This window comes from Anopheles aquasalis, chromosome 3, assembly GCF_943734665.1.
Source record: "Anopheles aquasalis chromosome 3, idAnoAquaMG_Q_19, whole genome shotgun sequence".
Lineage (NCBI taxonomy): Eukaryota > Metazoa > Arthropoda > Insecta > Diptera > Culicidae > Anopheles > Anopheles aquasalis.
The window spans coordinates 41,739,064-41,760,550 of NC_064878.1; the positions used below are offsets into that span (position 1 = coordinate 41,739,064).

The window sequence follows — 21,487 nt, forward strand, 5'->3', positions numbered from 1 at the left end:
ATGAAGATTTAGTTACCAAAAATGTTGAAATTAGCGGTCGATTTATTTAAATTTCGCGATTTTTTCGATCACTCAGTAGCTCACCGTGAGTGGGGGGCCTATTTTAGTCTTTTACCGAATCAAGAGATCAATTAAATTGCTGAAACAAGAAACCAACAGGCACCGAAAGACTTCTGGTCTTAGCAAAATTCCATGAATTGCCCAGAGATAGGACTTACGAGTGAAGTTCAAGCCACTACAGTTCGGATATGCATGAACAAGAAATAGATCGAACATTGCTTGCAATTGTATTTAGATCCTTAAAACATTATCTCCCAACCAACATCAGGTCGTCGCGCCGCCCTAGCACTAGCGTTGGTGGCCAACATCCGGAAGCGATGATGGATTGCGGTAGGAGAATAGGTAGAGTAGTGAAATACTCTTTCTACATTATCAGTGCTCAGAATCAGGCGGTGGCGGGCGTAAGTGCTAGACACGTGTGTGCTGTATATCTGCTTCGCCTTTTTAGCGCTTCAATACGAAATTGACGGACGGCCATCTCCGATCGCTTGCTGATCGGTAAGCCAAACACGTGGGTTTAATGTAATCGGTAAAATGTCGACTCGATGATCGCTGAGCTGTATATCTCCTCCTTCCGTCCGCTAATCACTATCAAGAACGACAACGATATAACTAAGCTTTCGTTCTCGCTCTCCCTACCCTCCCGTCCTTTTATTGTTGAGTGTGCGGTGTAATTCGAAATTTCTGGACTGCTGCACTTGGTTAAGTCCGATAAGAAGATGTGTGAGCTATCCTATAGTGCTCCTCTATCCTGGTGGCGCCTCGAGGGAGCTCGGTTAGGGAATGTTTGCGAGAATAATTTCGATAAATGGTGCACCGGTCCAGTCCAGTCGGATGCCCACGCATCATCCTAACGCGCTTCTACCGAAACCAAACACACATTCATGAACACATTTTTACGCTTCGTGTGTTTTTTGTGATCCTAACGCTTAAGTCATTTCATGCGTGCCGTTGTCTGGGTTCAACTGGTGACCACAAACCGGCAGCATCCTTACTCTCACACCGGCTTCCATACCGCTTTACGATAGGCGACGCGGGTATCGATTAAGTATTGGGAGCTTTTTACATAGTCGTATCACTCAGTTACACTATGGCGGTACTGAAGGACCCGAAAGGGAATTGCGGGGGAATTTTTTATCAACAAATCAATCGTCTTGCGCACGTTATACTCACGATTTAAACCTACACAGCACTATCACTCTCTAGTATACGCTACAAATAAGAATAAACCTAATTCAATGACTGGGCATGGCTTCTGGGCCCGCATCCATGTTAGTCACCGGTGCGAGACTGGGTTGCCAAACTAGTTAACGGGGCTAGTTAGGGCGAAAGGGATTATACAATAAATTAAGCATACACACTCACACACTGTTCGTCTGAGGAAGTTTATGCTACGAATACTACAAAAGAGACTGACTGACTGGCTGCTGCTGCTGATTTGCTCTACTGTATGGAATCCAAGATGATTGAAACAATCACACGTTCGCTTCCCCTTCTGCTGCTGTCCGACATTATTATTCGTGTGTTTTACGCTGAATCTACTACTGCCGTCATTCATCCCACCTGTCCATCCTCTTCGCTGGTGGTGGCAGAGTTCTTTCACCGTTCATCAGCAAACCAGCGATCAATCGTACCGGATTTAAAGAAATTTTAACGATCAATCGGTTCTCGCCGCTCGATTCACCGTTCGGTGCTTTGCGATAACAATACAAAGAACGATACCCACAGAGCTGAAGGAACCGGTCTCTGATGCGCTTGCGGTCGGTTTTCTACACGGAATCGTCTGCAAGAAAAAGGACATTACATTCCATTAGAATCACCTCACATACATCCACACCATCGCCTACTGTAACCTTACCATGGTACCACCATTTCGTTTTCTTCGGGTTTTTGTTGCACGTCTTTACGTAGATTCCATTGTCCGGTGGCCGGCGCTTCTCTCGACAGCTGCTCAACATCGACGATATACTAAGACACACGGATTGCACTGACAACGCTGGTGACCTGCAAAGGAGAGTGGTCTCACGCTTTAGTTACGCTCGACGCGCTGTGCCACCCCTCGACGCCCCCTCTGCAAACATACCAATCATCCGTTAGGATGGATAGACAGATGTGTCCATTGGAGTACACGTGTGGATGGACGGGAATATTTGAACCTATGAACGTTACCTACAGAGCGAGAGAGAGACCAAAGGTTAAAGAGAGCAATTAACACACGAAAGGAGCGCCAAGGCGTGGTGCAAACTAGTGCTTACCTCCGGCGAATCGAACGGATATTTGTTGTTGAATTTGAACAGCAACTGAAAGTGTTCCCCCTCATAGAGCGTCCCCTCGACACCATCGATGTTTATGATCCACCTGCAACGGGGAAAGTTTGCAAAACCACGGAATTAGTGCCACGGTTCCGGGGTCCCGAAACGGCAACGGTGCTTCTTACTGAGTTAGATTTTGGCTGACACTATCTTCATCCACCGACACCCCTGGCGGAGGTTCTTTGATCAGTGACATCAGTTCCTTCTGTAGGCGACGCTGTTGGTCGTGTGGAATAAAAGAAAAGGAAAGAAAAATCGGTTAGAGATCATCGCTAATTTTTGTGGACTAAAATTGAAAATCTCCTCCACTTCACCACTCCAAGGCCCGTCCACAACCACGGTAGCACCACGCGCAAACACCAACACTTGCCTCCCAGCGGCTATTGTCGAGGATCAGGTTCTTGTTCTCCTTCGCTGCATCCTGTATGACGGCCGTTTTGGTGGGGGAAATCGTTTCCGACTTTGACGGTTTCTCCTTACGCATTCGCAGTCGATTAAACATTTTGCCTCGTTCCGGTTCACCTTTGTGCACTAATATTGTGGCCACAAATTACTCCTTTCTAGCCAGGGACTGCACTGCTCAAGGGATGTAAAAAGTGTCTAGGCAGGATCAAGGGACAACACACTAACTGACTGATGATCGATGATCGACGACAGAGAAGACTGTTGACGCTGCTGCTGCTGCTGCTGCTGCTGCTGCTACGCTGTCTGTGGTCCGGCAAGTACTGAGTGTCCTCCGGTGGATCATCACCACCTTGCCTGGCTGGCCTGAACACGCACTACACACGATTTGGGAAAGATCAAGAAGCTAGTGAGCTTAGCATGCGGGGTTTTTCTTCCCCTGGTGTGCGTTCCTCTTCTTCCCATGCCAATCATCTTCACTTTAGTCTAATTGAACGCAAACCGCAAGGGTTAGTTTGGAACGAAACAAAGGAAATTCACGACCAGCATGGCTCACCATGAATCACCGGGAATGCACAGACGCGAACGGACGGATGGATGGACGCAATTTCCCCGTATGTTTACGCAGCTCTTGTATCACTTGCCAGGGGCGAGGCGGGATTGATAACACAATCATTGTGCATTTGCCGGGTGACATCAGGTTATCGCTTAATTGGCTACGAGGATGATTCATTGCTTATGCCGATCCCGGTAAAGCATAAACTTTTCCTTGTCAATATTGGAAGCAGCTCCAATTGCAAATGGGAAAGTGTTGCCGCGGCTAGTACACACCACCTTCAACAAAGATCATGGCTACAAAACCATCGACCACCGGTCCCTCGATCGAATGAATTTCGCAAAACATCAAACCAGTTGCCACAGCTGGCGAAGAGGTCGCTGGACGGTCTCTGGCCTAGCCGGCCGTACCCGGCCAATGCGAGTTTCCACTCACAGCACGACAACACTCGGCGAGGGCGCCTCGCTAGCCCAAAACGAGGGAGGGAATGAAGAAAAAAAAGTGCATTCGCTAGCTCGATTTGTAATGTACCAAGAGTGGCGTTGCAGCAGCAGCAGCAGCAGCAGCATTCGCATGCCAACAACTTCGGTGCCACGCCGGCGCCTCGTGAATGTGAAATATGCGTACCAAGCCAGCCGGTGAGCGAACGGGCAGGCGCGCATCGTTGCGCCTCGCGGGCCCCACCGGGTGTTCAATTTCAGTGAACTTCATCATACGCTGAAGGTTGTTTAGTGCAGACTTTAACTGCGCCACCACCGCGAAAGCCATGTTAACATCGAGATCTGCCGACTGGAGAGACTGGGCCGCAGCTGCGATTTAAATCCAGATTCCGGCACACAAAGAAGAACGACCCAAAGTAAGGAACACCTTTCCGATGATGTTTTCAGAGCCTCCTATGTCCACCGGAAAACCAAATGTGGACGCCGCTGGCGACGCTGACAACGCGTTGACGACGCCATACTCATGCTAATGAGCGGAATCGGATGAAATCGCAGCACCGTGTGATCGATCGATCGGTGAGTAAAAATGGCCCGCGAAGGGTGCTGGCAAACAGGGTTTTCAACAACCACCAACAAGACACTTTCTCGAGGCGAGGCGTGCACAAACGCGGTAGCCGCCCCGGACACCGGAGCTGATTTTGTTTGCTTAGCGGTGATCGTAGAGGTCAGAACGATGTCCGCTCGGTGCCCTTTGTACCGCCGATAATTAGCCGACAACTCCACCACCTCCAGACCGGTATCCCCAGGATTCCTGCGTGATAATTACCCTCAGAGCACCTGTTCTGGACGGCCATGTGCTGGTCGAACGATGGTTACTTGGACACTCAAAGGCCCGAGGTTACCTGTGCGTCATTGGGGTGCGCGATGATATGCGATCACATCACCATTGGCTGGTCGTTCTAGAACCAATAACCAGATTTGCATTTGTGCGCCTTGATATTAACGAGCTCGTAGCTCCGCGGTTCCATCGATCAAAGTGCCACGCGCCATCTCGCCATCGTAAGAATAGAACTTTCTTGAAACGTCGCGGGGAATGCTTATTAACTGGCTTGATAATGCCACTCCACGAGATCGGAGCGAAACCATAAACGGAACCTGCCTGGACGGACGGGCTCGCGACGCACGTCATCGGTCTGGCCGAACGTCTCGCCCTTAGATAATCACCATTATGACATCTTGGTGATCGTATTCTAATGGTGATCATGGTGCTCAGCGCACTTTACCTTCACAATGCTAGACACGTACAGCGGCCACGACGTACCACGTTTCTTTTTTTTTTCTTTTTTTTTGTTGTGCTTTCCATGCGCGATCGCGTGCGAGCTCTCGAATATGGTGGCGTATTAGGCGATCAACGCTCGGTATAGTATGCTGGCGCCACACAATCGCGCACGCGATCGCAAATCGAACGCAATGATTCAATCCGCAAAGTCTCATTCCTCATCGCACGAAGAAGAAGCCTCTCCAATGTAGTAAAGATGGTCGTGTGGTGATGCAACCCGGCATGGCTTAGCCGATGGTTTTGAAGGGAACAAGTACACACCAATAAGCATTTCGTGGTTGCTGCCAACGATGTTGCGAAAGAGTCTACCGTCTAGGGAACAAACCACGTGCAAAAAACAATACGCGCGCACCTCCCAGCCAACCCTGTGACTGCGGCAAAGCGTCTGTTTAGCGTTAAGCATAATTTACTTAACCCCCTTTTTTCGGTGACCCATATTTGTTTGCACGCACTCAATTCCCAGCTTCGTGCAGCAGCCCTGCGATTTACGGATTGCAATACAATGTTCCGAGAGTTGCAATTCGTGGACAAGAAAGGGCACGCACCACCACCACCACCACCACCACTGCCACCAATCGAACGCTTCTGATCGTCGCAATTTGCTGCTCTTGAACCACACAAGCTGCTGCTGCTGCTGCTGTGAACTACGAACTAGAGCACCGTTGGAACCACCACCACCAGACACACCAGATGCAGACCGCAGGCGATCGATAAAGGAGGACAAACATTCCGTGGGATCGCGCGCCCGGTTTCCAAAAGGGGTTCTCTCTATTTGTGAACTACTTACTTTTGAGGGGCACGGAACATAAACAGTTACAAGCGTGCCCTCCGTGCGATCTAGCCACCGTTCCCTTCTCTGTTTAAAGTGTTGATCCAACGATCGACCACGGGTTCGTTTGTTGTGATAGCAGCAGTAGCAGCAGCAGCAGCAGCATCGTAGCTGCATCAAAAAGAATGAAAACTAGAACACCGGAAGTGAGAACGAATCACGCCCCCCCCCCGGGTGGTGGGGAACGCGATAATGTTTGTGATCCAATGTTTCATTTCGAAATTACGAAACAGGGCCGATCATCGACGGTAAAGATCCCCTCGATGAGCTCAGCATCGTCTAGGGGAGCAAAGCATCGGAGTCGGTTTACGGTCTCACACTGGGTGATCCTCGGCCGCGACTTCTGCTGCCAATTCTAGGAGCTGGAAGCAGGAATGGAAATTTATGATGTCCACTCCAAACACGACACACCACACTTCTTGGGACTTTTAATCTCATGGTCACACACAAAAAATTGATAAACAAATGCGTTCCGCGGATCTGGGTGATCATTTTCGGAACGATTTATACGCCCCGCTACTGGGGATGACCACTACCGCCGCTCGATGGCATGACGGCATCACGAGAATGCCCTTTAAGCCGCGTGTTCCGTTCTGGCGCGATCGTTCCCATCACCATCGTGACAAATCGGTGGCCATCCGCGAGGGTGTGGACGTAGATCGAGTTCAAATCTCGCACTTCCTTCCCAGTGTGGCAAACGACAACGACATGTTGCCCGGGCATCGAAACAGAAGCAACAGCAGCAGCATGTGACAAAATGGAAGGCGAATTAATAGAACATATTTACCAGCAAAGGGTATGAAGACGAGGGGGTGACCATATGAAATCCATATTTTCATACTCGCCTCACTGGCCTCACCACATTGATCGGGAGCGACTCGCGTCCTTCTAGATGTTGTTTGTTCATAAGAGTATCAACTCTACAACCGATTTGATGTCAAACTGTGCGCTTGTGGTTCTTGGGGACGCGCTTTCATGTCGCGCACATGATGGACAGCGCTCGGCTGATATGTATCCCGGACCGGACAGCGCAGATTAACAGCTGCACACCATAAATCCCGCACCGTGCGGTCAATCTCGTGCGCCCGCTCATGTTGTCCTTCACGCGAAAAATTATGTCAATTTACTGCGCTCATCGTAAGGAGATTGTTTTTTTTGTTGTGTTTTTTTTGGTTTTTAAAGACTGCGAGAGCATAACCGAAACAGACCTCCACGGAAGGCGCCACTGCCGGGACTCACGTCCGTAAATCTTGAACCCGAGCGTTCGTTTGCTGAGCTGAACATCGCCACAAGACGCCACAAAGACGCACACTAGACAAGGCGTCGTTTGCATAGTAAATCGCGACAGCAGCAGCAGCAGCAGCAGCAGCATGATCTTATGCTGTAACCGAGGAGTGCCACGACCGGCTATTCATCAACAAATCACCGATCGTCGTGCACCAAACGACGCCATTTGGTGGTGGTTCGTCAATCGACTGCTTAAAATTAGACCCTAAATTTAGTCAACCCGTCGACGGGTGTCCTAGCAAGAGAGGGCCCAGCACGCAATCGTAGGGAGGATAAATGTCGCCAACGGTCGGTGGTTCCGCGTTGTGCGTTCCGATCAAGCCCCTCCAAGGACTCTGGCACTCGCGGTGATTGCAAACATTGTGCCCAAAACCTTCTCATGTGGTGGTTGTGTGCAATCATTACAACAAGTTGATTTGTTTTTTTCGATTTTGGTTTGGGTCTTCGCTCCCCTTCGATCGATCTCTGCATCCTGCAGACCTTACGCAAAACGTTACGCGAGGATCATCTGAAAGTACCTTGTTGAGTGATCTGTCAACGAAAGGTTACTCTTGTTTTGTAATCATCGTCATCCGATCGTATCCATTGCATAATTGTGGCACGATAAATCTGGGAGTGTTGTCGTAAATAAACAGCCAATGATCCGGTAGGGAAACGAGCCACATACCACACCATCCATCGGCATGGTGTGTGATAAGAATGTTGTTGTGATAAATTCTTGTCGTTCTCTTTTTTTCCTTCTTTTGCACCAGTTGCCGGCGCAGCCAGCGATAAGAGGTTTATTTCCCCCGCGACGAGCGACAAGCCATTCATCCGTTTTCGCAATAAACTTGTTTAACTATGTGTGGTGGCCACGCCTTGAGTGAACAAATCATAAACCTGATTACCACACGACGCTAGATTTGCGTGCCACGAAGAATCCTCCGAACCGAGAACTGGTGGCCGCGTCTGGTGGCAATCAAAATCAGAAATATTCGTAGCATTTCTCTGTGCGGCATTACTTCCCATTTCACCCCGGTGGTCGTAGTAAAACGATCGTAAATCCCATTAATCAACCACAAACCACATCTGGGATGGTACTTAAGAATAACAACGGAACGACAGCAACGACTACAGCATCCACCAGCATGTGTCAGCATTCGCGTCGATCGCGAAGTGGCCAGAAGAAAAGAATCGAAGACATTGAATAGAGACATTCAACTCGACCAGCGGTCAACGGTCAAAGGGCGACAAGCGGGGCGACGATTGAAGACATCATTCGCTGTGAATGAGTCATCCCGTTGTTCCTGGATCGCCGCACTGGCCAAGATAAGGCCGTCAAGGAAGTGCAGCATGCTGAAACAAATAAAAACCACGGAAGCGGACGTCCCAATGCGTCCCAAGACGACGTTCGAGCCTCGCCAGCAAGTAATTGCTCAATATTTATCAATAGATCGAATAGATCCGATCGTGCACACAGGCAACACTAGCTGCTGGGGTGTCTCCGTTAACCAGCAACCCCGCCCTGGCCATTCCGGGACATTTGCTGACCATCGGAGCACCGCTCTTCGCTTTGGCTGATGAAATATTGCACTTTGATTGCCCACGAATTCGGGCGCAAGAAAGTACGGCGACGACAGGAGGACGCGTGGCAGCAATTGCAATTAGAACAAATTGAATATTCAATTCCATAGGAGGGAGGGAGCGAGAGTGGGCATTAATCAACCTAAGCGCAGTAGAGGACACGTGTTGGCTGAGGCCACTAACAGCAGCAGCAGCAGCCACCACGACGTACTCCTTGTTCGTGGTGAATTAATGGTAAAACAAACGTTTAACAACATTCATTGAACCCTGCGACCTTCATGTGCCATCTTCGGCAAGCTTCGGCCACTTTCACATTGCCGGCCTGCGAGCGGCTCTGGCGAAGCTCATCGGTGATCGTTAAGCTCCCGTGACCGCGCGCCCGCACCCATCGCGTGGTGGTCAAGCTAGAATGGTTCTGAGTGGCGGTGGTGCTCAATGTAGCGAAGCGGCACTTCGACCTATGGACGATGGAGCGGTTCGACGACTGATCGGAGCGAGAGTGAGCGTAATTTAAGTTTGGAGTTTTTTTTTTCTGTTTCAATTAAACTAGACGAGCAAATGCAATTTGTGAGCAAATCCCGTGGTTCGGTGGTTTTTCTCAGGGCCAACCGCACCGCACCGCACCAGTGTCGGTGGTTCGTGATGATCCAGATTTCTAAAACCGAACTTCATTTGACGGAACAGCGAGCGCCCGTCCCGTTATGGTGGTCTATGCTTGACGAAAAACTAGTTTTGCAACATTCTTCCTACTCTTCTTCCTGACGCAACGCAACGCTGCTGCTGATGGTGAAGAGAGCCCCCAGGCGGTTATGTGGCCTCGAACCACGGCTACACTAAGAAGAACATCAGAAAGTTGTACGCGGATAGAGCGATTTAATTTATGCAAGATTTTATCGGGTAAGTTTGATGCTCGTGATCGTGATCGCGAGATTGTCAAATATAGCAAGCAAGTGCATCCGCAAAAAAGCATATTTCTAGCGAGCGTCAGTACGATTTAATGCTAGAGTATCGAGCAAATATCAGGTCATTTAAGGGTGGACTTCGGGTAGTATTTTCGGGCCAAAAAAAGGCCCGTTTTTAACGATTTTTTGTGACGTAACCATTCCACTGTATTTTTTCATGTAAATGACATAATAATCTACAACTTTTGAAGAATATTTGGTATTGTTTTGAGCAACATTTATTGAAAAATTAATCCATGCCATTAAATTTAGGCAGTCGTGTCTTCGAAAAGATACTTTTTCTGGTGCCCATCGTAGCTGCGTGACGGGTCATCAGAAAAATACAAATCGATATTCGTTAGAAAGATTATAAATTTATCTAGGTAGCCCCGGACAGTTTTTGTTGATATTACAATTTTTCGATTTTTGGCAGATTTTTGAAGTTGAAAAAGTGATGCTTTTTGCGATTCTGCTATAAAAAACGAACTTTACAGATTTGTTTTAAAAAAAGTATAAACAATTTTAATAATATCTTGACGGGGCTACCTGGCAAAAAGTGTACAGATTATGTGTAAAAAATTTCAGAACGATCGGTCCAGTAGTTTTCACTGTACGATGGGCACCGACTTTGAAAACGTTGATTTTGGAAAACGCTCTTCAAAGTAGCGGGCTGTATGGAGCTATGTATGAAACGCGGATTTTCAAAAATCTGTATCTTTGTCAGTTTTTGCTCGATTGATCCAAAACTTTTACACAATACTCTTGAAAGGATCAGCTTTCAGGGAAAATGTTAAAAACATGTGTCACAAATAAAAATTAAATACCGAAGTCGCCCCTTAATAAGAAGCTATTGCAATCATTTGAATGAAGATCAAATGTGAATACAGCATCGCATCATAGAATTACTATATCACTGGTGACTAAAACATGTTAAAAAAACAGAACTAGAATTCTGCATTAATTGCTTAGCAATGCTGTTGCTATTCCTTTCGAGCACCGCATCTGAGCAGACAGTTAAACTTCTCAACACCTTTCATGGATCATAAAGAATCGCAAAAGCATAAAAACCATTCCCGAATCGTCTGTCTGCCAGACTCGTCTACACTCCGAAGCCAGACGACAACATTAATACAATTAAAAATCATACCCGTGGCGATCATCCGGCCAACAGCAGCCACCCTAACCGTGTTGCAGTTTCAAAAACGGAGTATTTCCTTTGTTTACTGTTCGCAGAACGCCCGAGAGTCACTGCTCGTAAGGCGATCCCCAGGCCAGCGACGGATCATGTGTGGATGCATCGAAAAGGAGTCTTCCCACGACCGACAGTTGATCGTTGAAATCCCACGATCCGCTGGTGCTCTGGTCTCACCACCGTTAGCAATGCGGTTCGCCCTCGCATCACCAACTCACTCATCACCACCACCACCACCATCAGCAGCAGCAGCATCCCCGGGGAGGCAGAGACAGCACACTCTTTCGCACTCCCTTATTCAGCAACATATATGTGCATCCAGCGGATAGCAGGGCGCGAAACGACATAAAAACGTCATTTTAAAAGAACATTTAAACTGGCCACTTCCACTTAAATACTGGCCACAGGAAGAGGGGTGTTTCTTTCATAAAATGGACAGTAATATCTCGTTAGTAGTCGCGAGAATATAGCGCCGATCAACGAAAACTCCAAACGTCCAATTATGGACCACGAGAGCTCCGATAGCTCTGATGAAGCAGAACCACCCGACTCTGGCACTTGAGCACTACTCTAGGGCCACATATTTATCGCACGTAATTATCATCGAAACGTCTCAATCGCGAGGCGTGTAAGATAAGTGGCGCAGCCAGCACTCGAGACCACTAAGCACTAAAGCGATTCGTTTTCCCCCGCTTAATTTCTCCTCTTGAACCACTCGAACCTTTCGATTGGCCGCCCCCCCGGGAGAGGGGAGGATCTTTAAATTATCGCGAATTAAAAATGCCGCTCCTCCCGCCCATGATCGTTTGAGAAAAGGGGCGATGAAATGAAAAATGCTTTGGCGGAAAATTGAATTTCCTTCATCCCTTCACCACCAAGAACCGGCACGCCGAGAGAACCACTGGAGTTTGAGTTGAGCACACCAAGATAAAAGCCAAAACCGGCCCCCCGAGGTTCCTGATTGATCACCAAGCATCCATTCGGTCAACGGGCGGTGTACGAGAGATCTTGAAGATCCCATTGGCGTTACCAGGGCGTGCGCGCGCGATCATTTGATGTCGTCGCCAGCATCGAATCGAGTCGCGCCCACCACAAGCCGTACGATAGAGCGACGCGATCGTAACGACGATGAGGACGAGAGACGAATGATGACTAATAAAATGGAAACACCAGACGATTCCGGGGAACGCTATTGCGCCATTTTCGTCTTTTAGGAGTACATCGAACTCGGGATCGGCCGGCCGGTCAGTCATCCGGCCGCACACGACGGTGCACCGAGAAGCGATCCACATGAGGCGATTGATCATTGATGGTGGCGGTGGTGATGGGGGCGCATGATGTCTGGCCGCCGGTGCTGCTGCTGCTGCTGCTGCTACGGATGATGAGTAAAGCGCAGCTTGATATCGTCGTAAAGATCGTTTCCTTTTCGAATCTGGATCGCGTGGTAAATCTTACTCGAGTGCACGCGCGTTCCCTCTTGATCGATGTCAAATGTTTTGATACCGTCCTGGGAACGGGTTGATCATTTTCTTTAAGTATGAGTTCAGTGATCTTGCTTACTATCAAATTCACACACATCACTTATCCAACATGATATTTAAGTTGGTTAAAAATAACTGTTGAACTATATCATTCAATTTGCTAAAATCGATCATTTTTTTCCATCATTTCGATTGGATTTTCATTCATCTGAGCATAGCTGATTGCAAGGAGGAAGGAGCAAATCTAGGACCTTCAATAGCCTTGTGATCGATTAGAAAACATCAACAAAAGAATCGTTCTCTTCTCGTCTCGTCTTCTTAAAGGCATCGCCCCTTTCTTCATAATAAAATTGAGATAATAAACCAGAATAAACTAGAACATGTTGGTATAAAAGAAGGATTCAGTTTTAAGATGAACCATACCTTCCAATATTTGTTGGTTGTTTTATAACCTTTCCGAGATATCTAACTGTTGTTGTTCTAACTTATGCACAGCACAAGCCATCAAGTAAACTCTCATTCGGCGATCATACAGCGACAGATTAGGAATGACTCTCTGCGTCTGCGTTTGCGTAAAAGAAGTTCCAACTTCCTAGATGCAGACCACTTTTCCACCAAACGGGATCGCTCTCGTGTCTAGACAGACAGTCAACCAAGAGGGAAACACGTACACAGTCTACGTCTGTTATCTGCAGTACTTTGCAGCAAAAGCCACACGTACAACCCCCTTCCTCCTCACCCTTTTTTGCCGTCAATTAACTGCGCGAACCAATTCATCAACTTCTGCGGCGGCAGCAGAAGGCAACGCACAAGAAGTACAGTACCCGCCACAGCCCGAAACTAAAATAGACCCGCCACCCCGCACTACTAACCCTCGGTGGAACGGTGGCCAAAGTCAAGTGAAACGAAACGGCCGGAACGCCCGAACCCGAAATGTGCGCCTGACAGACAGACAGACCGAGTACTGGCCGCCGTCACCATCGTCGCTGGTTGCGTGAAAATTGCGGAAAACGGATTGTCAAACGCACGCGATCACCATCACCGTCACGCCCGCTGAGGGGCGAAAGGTTGAAAACTGATCAACTAATTAGTGGCCAGACGGAGAATTCGTGTGGGTTAGTCAACGTGCCAATGGCCAGTGGCAAAAAGTTGAAGGAAAAGAGCGACCGTTCTGACGACGGACTCCACTAGCACTCCACTGGCACTTCTGGTGCGCTTCTGGTTATTTGTCTGTAAGACTGCCGCTGCTGGTGCTGGTGCTGAACACATACGCGCAGAAATGGCCACAATTTCTTGGTGCGAAAGATCATCCGAAGGGTTGCAGACGCCACAGAATGTACGAGGAGCGGGCACACATACGCTCGGCTGTTTGGTAAACAAGTCATGTGCGAGAGATGATGGAGCGTTTTTCAGTTTCGCCTGGTTCCTGGTGAGCCCCCGGAGTTTTGAGATCGTTTTCCGGTTGCCAACGCGTACGAACGAAACGCCAGACGATCGTACCAAGCCAGAGCAGTGTCCAAGGAATCGCGCGTCTCGATCGCGCGATCTGGCGCACAGCAAAAAAAAACCTACGCAAAAGAACCTTCCGTTCTTTATCTGCACGACGATGACATGGCGCAGGTGAGAGGCAGGTAAGAGGTGTCGCACGAACAAAAGAAAACCTCGAACGAAAATCGGGAAAAGACCTTCACCCACAAAATGCGGGGAATCGGATCAGATACACTCGATCATCAGTGCCACACAGCGCTTACGTGTGTCTGTGGCGACAGGACTTGGTCTTGTCCGGAGAGGTGTCTCCTTTCCCTTCCATCCAATGTACCGGTTTGAAGATGACAGGCGATGAATCGGTACAGCCGTTCTGCAGCCCCTAGGCGCGCGTTGTTGGCAATTTAAGTGCATACACACCACCGAGAGGACCGTTCCCGAGGCCACGGTTTACCCCTTTTTGCTGTGGGACTACAAATTATTGCCAGGTCCCGTCCCCGGGACACGCCAGAAACCGTTAGCAAATTAGAAGCAATCCATCCATTAGTGGGCAACATATAGGCCCGCCAAGGATTATCGGTGGACGTTTTCAGGTTGAGGATCGAGTGAGGATCGTGGTGTCAGCGGTCGGGCATGTTCCATTTCTTCCTGGTTCCTGCTAGCGATGTGACAGGCGGCATAAAGATAGTGACGGCGCAATGTTCATCGCTTAACGATGATGCACGGCGATCGCGGTCACGCTGAAGGGTGAAAAATGATGGCCCGACACCAACGTACGAAGACGCGAGGCGAGGACGCCTTGCACCTTTCTCGTCGCCTTCTGAGACCGTCGCCTTCTGCCCTGTGGGGCCTAGCGGGAGTTCAAGGAACGGGAATGCCATCACAGCGATTGCCATCGTCGCTTCTCTGCCAAGTTGTGCTGCACAAGCAAAAGTGCATCAGCGTGCAAAGAGTGGTTGCATTGTTGTGGAACAAAATTGCAACAACGAAGCGCAGGAGCGCAGATACGGAAGGCACACACTAGCAACAGTTCGTAATTGCTTCATCAGGACCACATCAGGCGCTGCAGACAAGAGAGAGAGAGCGAGAGCTATGGAAAAACAACCCCGTAGGCGTGTATCGTGGTCCACATTATTCTTATCATGATTCTACTACTACCACCACCGACGACGACGATAACAATAATAACAGGCAACAGTTGAACGACCTACAAACAAAACAGGCGACGCTCACATAACATGTTTCTTCTCGAGAAAGGGAAGCGTGATACCATGGTTACGTCCCATGGCCACCCCCGATTGGGTCTGGTTTTTGCTTTAAGACAACCAAATGGACCAAACACTGCGGCCACCCTCGTCTCTCGCGTGCTTATTTAACTACCGAAGCTGCCTCTTGACTACACAACCGCTCCACTCCTCCGCTCCTCTCTTCACCAATCACGCACGCCAAAATGTGTGTAATGCCCGATGTAATGCCACCGCAAATAGAAGACGCAAAGACGGAAGGGATCACGGACCGGTCGGAAGGTGCTGGCTGGTGGTGCTGCGAGGGGCGGCTTCGCGATAAGTGCTCTAATTTTATACGAAAACAAACAACGGATCGCTTCAAACGAGAGAAACCGCGCGTCGCGATCACCAGATGCCGCTGCAAACAACAACCACCCCAGCACCAGCCCAACACAACCAACCACCAGAAGGGCACCAAACGGCCAGGGTGCACGGCCTGCTCTGCTCTGCTGCGTTTAGTTTTAAGATGAGGCGAACACTGGCTTCCTTGCACGGGAGATCGCAGCAAACATGGTGGTGTTCCCGGGGGCTGTGTTGCAGCCGTTTGAACGCGCGGATCGAGTGTCCATCCAGGGTCCACAAAGAAGGCCACCCGCAGTGCGCAACCACCGGGTGGGAAGAGACCAGATCCCTCTCTCTCTCCCTTCGGCTGGTCAGCCAGCGATCAGCACCGTTCAAAAGGCGCGTCAGGCATATCCGCTTAATGCGTTCAATGTTTTAGATGTAATAGGGCGGTGGTATCTGGCTGGAAAGGTGAACCAGAGGACCCATCGTGGAATGTTGATGAAAGCACTCACTGCGTTACCAACTGGTAACAGGACAAGGATGCTTAAGTAATTACTCGCTTAAGAAAAATTGTAATAAAATCAGACAAAGTGATCTGAGCATGCGGCGCGCAAACGACCTCGCGGACCCTTTTCACTTTTTCTGCTACTCCCTACCGTACCAGCCAGGCGGCCATTGTGCCAAGAGTGCAACCTCGAGCGGACGGGTTTAAATATACATTTTTTTTAATAAATCGCCAAATGAGTACACCATCCGTCATCTGTAGTCATCAGCTCGGCGGTCGAATTTCCTCGCAGCAGCTCTCAAGTTCCCGATCTCAGCCAAGCGGTTCAGCGCTTGGCGTTGGCCGCTTGGCCGTCAAAGACAATGATGATCGCGACACCGCGAACGTGATGACACACACAGGGGCACCATCATGCCGCCATGTACTTTAGGGTGGGATGGGGTGAGAAAACACACATTTTCCACCATCCCGTTTTCCACCGGGTGGTCTTTTTGAGTCCCGGGGCCCTCCCGGGGGCTCAAATGGCACACTGATTTTCCGCCGCCGATTTTCCAGAAATACGTTCGTTCGTTCGACCGGGACACATTTTATAAACAGGAACCGGGGCCACCCGATCAGCTGGTGGAATTCTTGGCGACAAACACAAGCACAGAACAACACGAACAGCATCTACGTTCGCTGTGAGCAATAATTTTGAGTTTCTTTTTGTGATTGAAACAAGATAAGAGGTTGTAACAAATTGCAAACAGGATTGCTGTGTTGCTTTACAATTAACTCGCCACCAAATTTCCCGTGCGTCAACGACGGGCGCAACAACAAAGGCTGCTACGTTCGCGAACTACTGTACAGAGGACACGAGACACGCCGATGTACACTACTGTCACGAGCCGCGGTTCCGAGAAAACTGAGCACGCTGAGCAGCGCGAACCTCGCGAACGGATCATCGTATATGAACCCGATCGATCGCATGCGCGAGAGCGTATAACAGCCTGGGACTGAGTAACGCGAGAGTAACGCTTGGCTGCGTCAAGCGAACGCGTTTAGCCGCTCACGCACCCCCCCCCCCCCCCACACCATCCTCACGGGTCACCCAACACCCGGGAGCGACAGCGTCGTTGACCATGACCATAGCCAGACCATCGCCGCGCGCAGGACAGGACAGGGTGTGGTGTGGGCGTCGTCTAGGCTCTATCAGCGATAAAACCGTTTAACTGATAGGACGCGACACAATGGCCAACGATCCCGATTCTTAGCCCGCAGGGTTGATCCCAACGTGTCATTTGATACCGGTTTTGACGGGCAACGTCTGGCCTGGAGGTGATTTCGAGACATTTCGGTTTGAATTTTATTTATAGCCCTCCTCCAGGGGCGGTTAGTGGAAAGGCATACTGTTCTCAAATAGTTATGGGGACACAAGAGGAGGCCCTATGAAAATCGTTGTTTTAAAGCACTACAACCGCAAGGCTCAAGCAGCCAGCGATCGCTGCATTGTTGCGCATAAATAATGCTCCTTTTGGTCATAAAATAAAATTTAACGATCCTTTCTTCCTTCTTGTTTCAATTGAGACTAAAGTGAAACCGTCCACGTTAATAAAAGTGGATGGGTTTTGTAATTGAAAAGTAATTAGTCACGACGCGGAGCAATAAATGAATTGTCGAGGCTGCACAATGCAAGCGCAGCGTTATTGCAATCGAACGTACGCACGCACGCTCGTAGCGACTAACTAAAGCAGCACCATTTTCTCTCGATTGCGTGAAATGTGCGGCATTTAATTTCACCAATTATTATCCATGATGCAAAGCCACTTTTTGAGAAGTTAACTGCAATATGCAGATGCCCACTTAAACCGTTTTCAACATACTTTAACCTAAAAGAAAAAATGAAATAAATGATGTTCTTGTCATCGCTTCAGTGGTACTTTGATTGACACGCAGACATCTAGGCAGGCCATACGGTTCCCATACGATCTACCGCTGAACTGTTCAATGAATTCCGGAACAGATCCCGTGTCCAGCTGAGCGATCAGCGATGCATCCCGAAGACTTCTTCCTGTTTATATGCGTCGCGATGATGGATCCATTAGATCGTTTAACAGTAAACAACTGGTTCAGCTTGATCGTAACCAACCGAAACCGGGGCTGGGTGAATCCTGCGGCTAATGCATAACGAGATGCGCGTACAGACGGACGTATCTCTCTCATAAGAATATGTCGATAAATGGCGAAAGATTCGCCATTGCTGCTTTTACCACAGCCACATGACAGCATTGCAGCGTGCGGGGAGCACACCAGGAAGTCTCGATCGTAGGCTGCAGCACAAAATGCAAATACAAAGAAACTGGTTGTTGAAAGGGCCATATGTGCGGAACTTTCCTGCCACATGACACCGCTGTCGGGACCGACCGAATGTCGTGAAGAGCGCACTCGCCCACGTTCCCTCTAGTGCCTAGATGCACGACGTAGACAAAAGTCCCTCCCAGTAGATGCGCTGTGTGTGCACAGGCAGTCGGTCTGCTGCAGTTCGATCGCGCTCGATCTTCGTCGTGGTGCACATTGCACGAGCTTGACGCCAGATCGCCGTTGTGCCTCGAGACGCTCATCCCGTAATTGATGATCAGCATCAGCAGCATTGAGTGCGGGCGTCGAAGGGAGTTATAGGACGAATATGCTTGCTTGCTTGCTGTCTGTGTCCGCATGTGTATGTGTGCCAGTTATTAATCTCTCCGCTGCGCAGCGATCGTGTTGCAACGCAAGAATTGCACCATTTGGTTGGCGGCGGGCACGGCCAATGGCGCATTTACACAAAACCCCATTAGCATGATGCTTCTGGGATTCGTGATGTTTCGCGATAAAGGAAAGTATGGTACCGCCCGAAGCCATCACTTTCAAGGCAATGTTGTGGGGAATGGAAAGTGCTTACACCATGATTACACTGGAGCATTCTAATTCACAAAACCTTTCGTTTTACAAACCTTTTTTGATGTTCTATTGTAACATTCTGCGAGAGAAGATCGTTGAGGTACTATATCACTTAAGCTACTCGAAAATATTATTATTTGAGTACCAACGTTCGCCATTCCTATTGAACATGATCCTCTTGCGCAAGCTGGCTTTAATTTCTCTTTCGATCCCTTTCAAAATGTCTAGCAGCGAACTGTTTTCTCTCTTTAATCCCGTCATGTCTTCAAAAACAAGATTACCAATAAAATTATTAGCATTTTATGTCCCAAAAACTCTCGCGTCTCCCAGTTTTGTTCATTTTTTCACCGATCATTTCAATCTGTTAACGTGTCTCTACCTTAACACTCTTCCATCGATCGATTAACGCGAAAGGAATAACGCTCAAAGCATAACTCTTTTGTTTTTCTACTAAATAGACAGCACAAAGAACAATCAGTTTTGAATCTTGATTTAAAATACTTTAACTCTCCAGCCATTTCGTTCCATGTTCCACCAGAGATTGAGTAATGATTCGGCGGAGTGAGCGTTGGCCCACACAAAAGGACACCGACCAAGGGTGCAATTCTCAAGTGATTCCGCCGGAAAGCATTCTTCCCCCTTCACCCCTGTTTTGCGAACGTGCTGCTTAAGTGGGCACCAAGGAATGTTTTGCTTCGCCATGCCCAGTCCCTGTCCCAGTCCCGGCTGAGCTGCAAAGTAACGATCCCCCTCCTTCAGCATACATCACGCACAAGGGAAGTGGCGGTACCGGTGCAAAGAGGCTACCAGCTACTACTACCCTTTGCGGACCTCCCGTCTACTTCCCCTTAAATCAATGGTCCGGCGCTATCGTGGCGCTAGTAGTAAACGCGTAAACAAACCCGGGAATGGGCAGAAGGAGAGCCGCAGTATCGAAGTAGCCTAGAAACCGCACCAAGCACACACGACGAGATACATCGAACCGATTTTCGGGATTTTTGGAGCGCGATTGCGAGACCCAAGTGTTTACCCAAGAGTTGACCTCGGCCACTACCGCCGCCATGCGGTTCCTCTTTCGGTTCCTGCCGCTTAGGTAAACATAAATGGATGCTGCTATCTGCTGCTGGGTGGCTGCTGATTGCTCGAAGAACTGCTGATCAAACGAGAGTGCTGGCTACTCCGTTTTTTTTTTCTTTTTGACTACCACGAGCACGGGCCACGATATCTCGAGAGAGGCCAGCCAGGATGATGATTCACAGTTTATGTTTATCGGAGGCGAGCGCACTCCGGGCCGAGATAAGCGCCACACAGTGAGGTCGAGGCGAGAAGAGAGGTCCGTGTTGGTTGATGATGGAAGATTGTTTGGAAATGTTCGTGACGCTGTTTATCAAATCTAATTCTAATTATTTATCGATTAACCGCGGATCCTTCCCCTTTCCCCCCGTGGGGCACCACACAGCACATTGTTACTAACACCGCGTGTTCCGGCGTAGGGTTTGGGGTCCGGTTTGCCGTGATTGAATTGTTAAGTGATGGCTGACGGCGAGTGAAGACGGGTTCCGCGGCACTTCACGCAGGTGGTACACCGCGTTATCCCCCTCCCTAATCTTTGGTTGACTTTTCGGACATCGTGGTATCGTACCACGTGATTTCTGGGCGGTCACGTTTTTGGGGGAATGGGACGAACAAAGAATCCGAGTCAGCGACCAGCAGAGCACTCCGAAGGACAATCCATGCAACATGATAGCGCTCCCCGGAACCACGGCAGGTCCTCTGCGCGGCCACTCTACGCGTACGGTTCCGTAACAGATGGTCTTGATGACGCACAGCACTATCGATCCTGGCAGTGGGCCAATAAACTGTGCGGGAGAAAAGTTCAACCTGACCTTGAGGTGCTCAACCGTGGCCCACCGATAAGCCGCACCGCTCGGAAGATAAGGGAAGAACCGGGAAGGTCAGCAAACCCTGCGGTGGGATTCTGGCCCGTTCCGACTGCGGACACCTTGAAACAGGATCTTCCTCCCGATTCGGAGGCATTTGAGGGCGCAGCAGCGTGGTCATGCACATCGTGGGGACACGGAGAGCCGGAGTGGGACCATCGGGACACGGAATTCAAACAACAACTCGCGCTCCGCTCCCCAAACTTACCTCAGACGGACTCATGGCCGTCTTTCTGCAGCTATCAGTCTTGCTCATGCGAAGCGCACCGGAACACCGTGGCACGATGGCCGAGAACTCGTGCGCCGGAAAACGGGAAACACAAATCCGGGAACTACTTTTATCACGAAAAACGAGGGCCGCTGGTCGAGGATTCACGTTTTCTGTTTTTTTTTTGCGTGAAGGCCGTCAACAAACCCCGCCACCCCACCCACCCACTTCCAGCAGCAGTCGAACTCTTGAAGCCCGCGCCGCGCGTAAACAGAAACTGCTCGAATGATGTTGGGCGAAATCGGGTTTTAAAAAATTGAACGTTCGTTTTGGAAAAGATTAACCACGTGGCTCACGCTAGCCGTATTCAAAACGTGCATTATCGAGGATGCTGCCGAACTACCGTTAACCATGAGTAAGTAATAATGTCTTTTTATTACTTTTTAACTTGCTATCA

The 21,487-nt window shown here is 49.2% G+C and overlaps 1 protein-coding gene across 4 annotated transcripts; it reads right to left on the reverse strand.

Annotated features, from left to right (window-relative positions):
• Window positions 1-271: 271 nt before the first annotated feature.
• LOC126574357 (ubiquitin-conjugating enzyme E2 W) lies at window positions 272-21,182 on the reverse strand. Of its 4 annotated transcripts, none has more exons than XM_050234501.1 (7): window positions 16,732-16,882; window positions 2,743-3,151; window positions 2,498-2,589; window positions 2,316-2,418; window positions 2,144-2,229; window positions 1,919-2,064; window positions 272-1,843 (listed from the first exon to the last, which is right to left on the reverse strand). In XM_050234501.1, exons 2-7 carry the CDS (start codon window positions 2,872-2,874, stop codon window positions 1,830-1,832), a joined length of 573 nt encoding a protein of 190 aa, XP_050090458.1. In that variant the 5' UTR covers window positions 2,875-3,151; window positions 16,732-16,882; the 3' UTR covers window positions 272-1,829. The 4 variants fall into 4 exon arrangements, with proteins under 4 accessions (XP_050090458.1, XP_050090459.1, XP_050090461.1 ...); XM_050234502.1 differs by lacking the exon at window positions 16,732-16,882 and adding an exon at window positions 3,331-3,562; XM_050234504.1 differs by lacking the exons at window positions 2,743-3,151; window positions 16,732-16,882 and adding an exon at window positions 21,031-21,182.
• Window positions 21,183-21,487: the final 305 nt, after the last annotated feature.

Excerpts from the sequence above, each read along its gene's own strand:
- LOC126574357 (XM_050234501.1), bottom strand. The coding sequence starts at position 2,874 with ATGTTTAATCGACTGCGAATGCGTAAGGAGAAACCGTCAAAGTCGGAA. Across the intron at positions 2,590-2,742 it reads TCGACAATAGCCGCTGGGAG|CGTCGCCTACAGAAGGAACT; the intron begins GCAAGTGTTGGT and ends CACGACCAACAG. Across the intron at positions 2,419-2,497 it reads GTCAGCCAAAATCTAACTCA|GTGGATCATAAACATCGATG; the intron begins GTAAGAAGCACC and ends TCCCCGTTGCAG.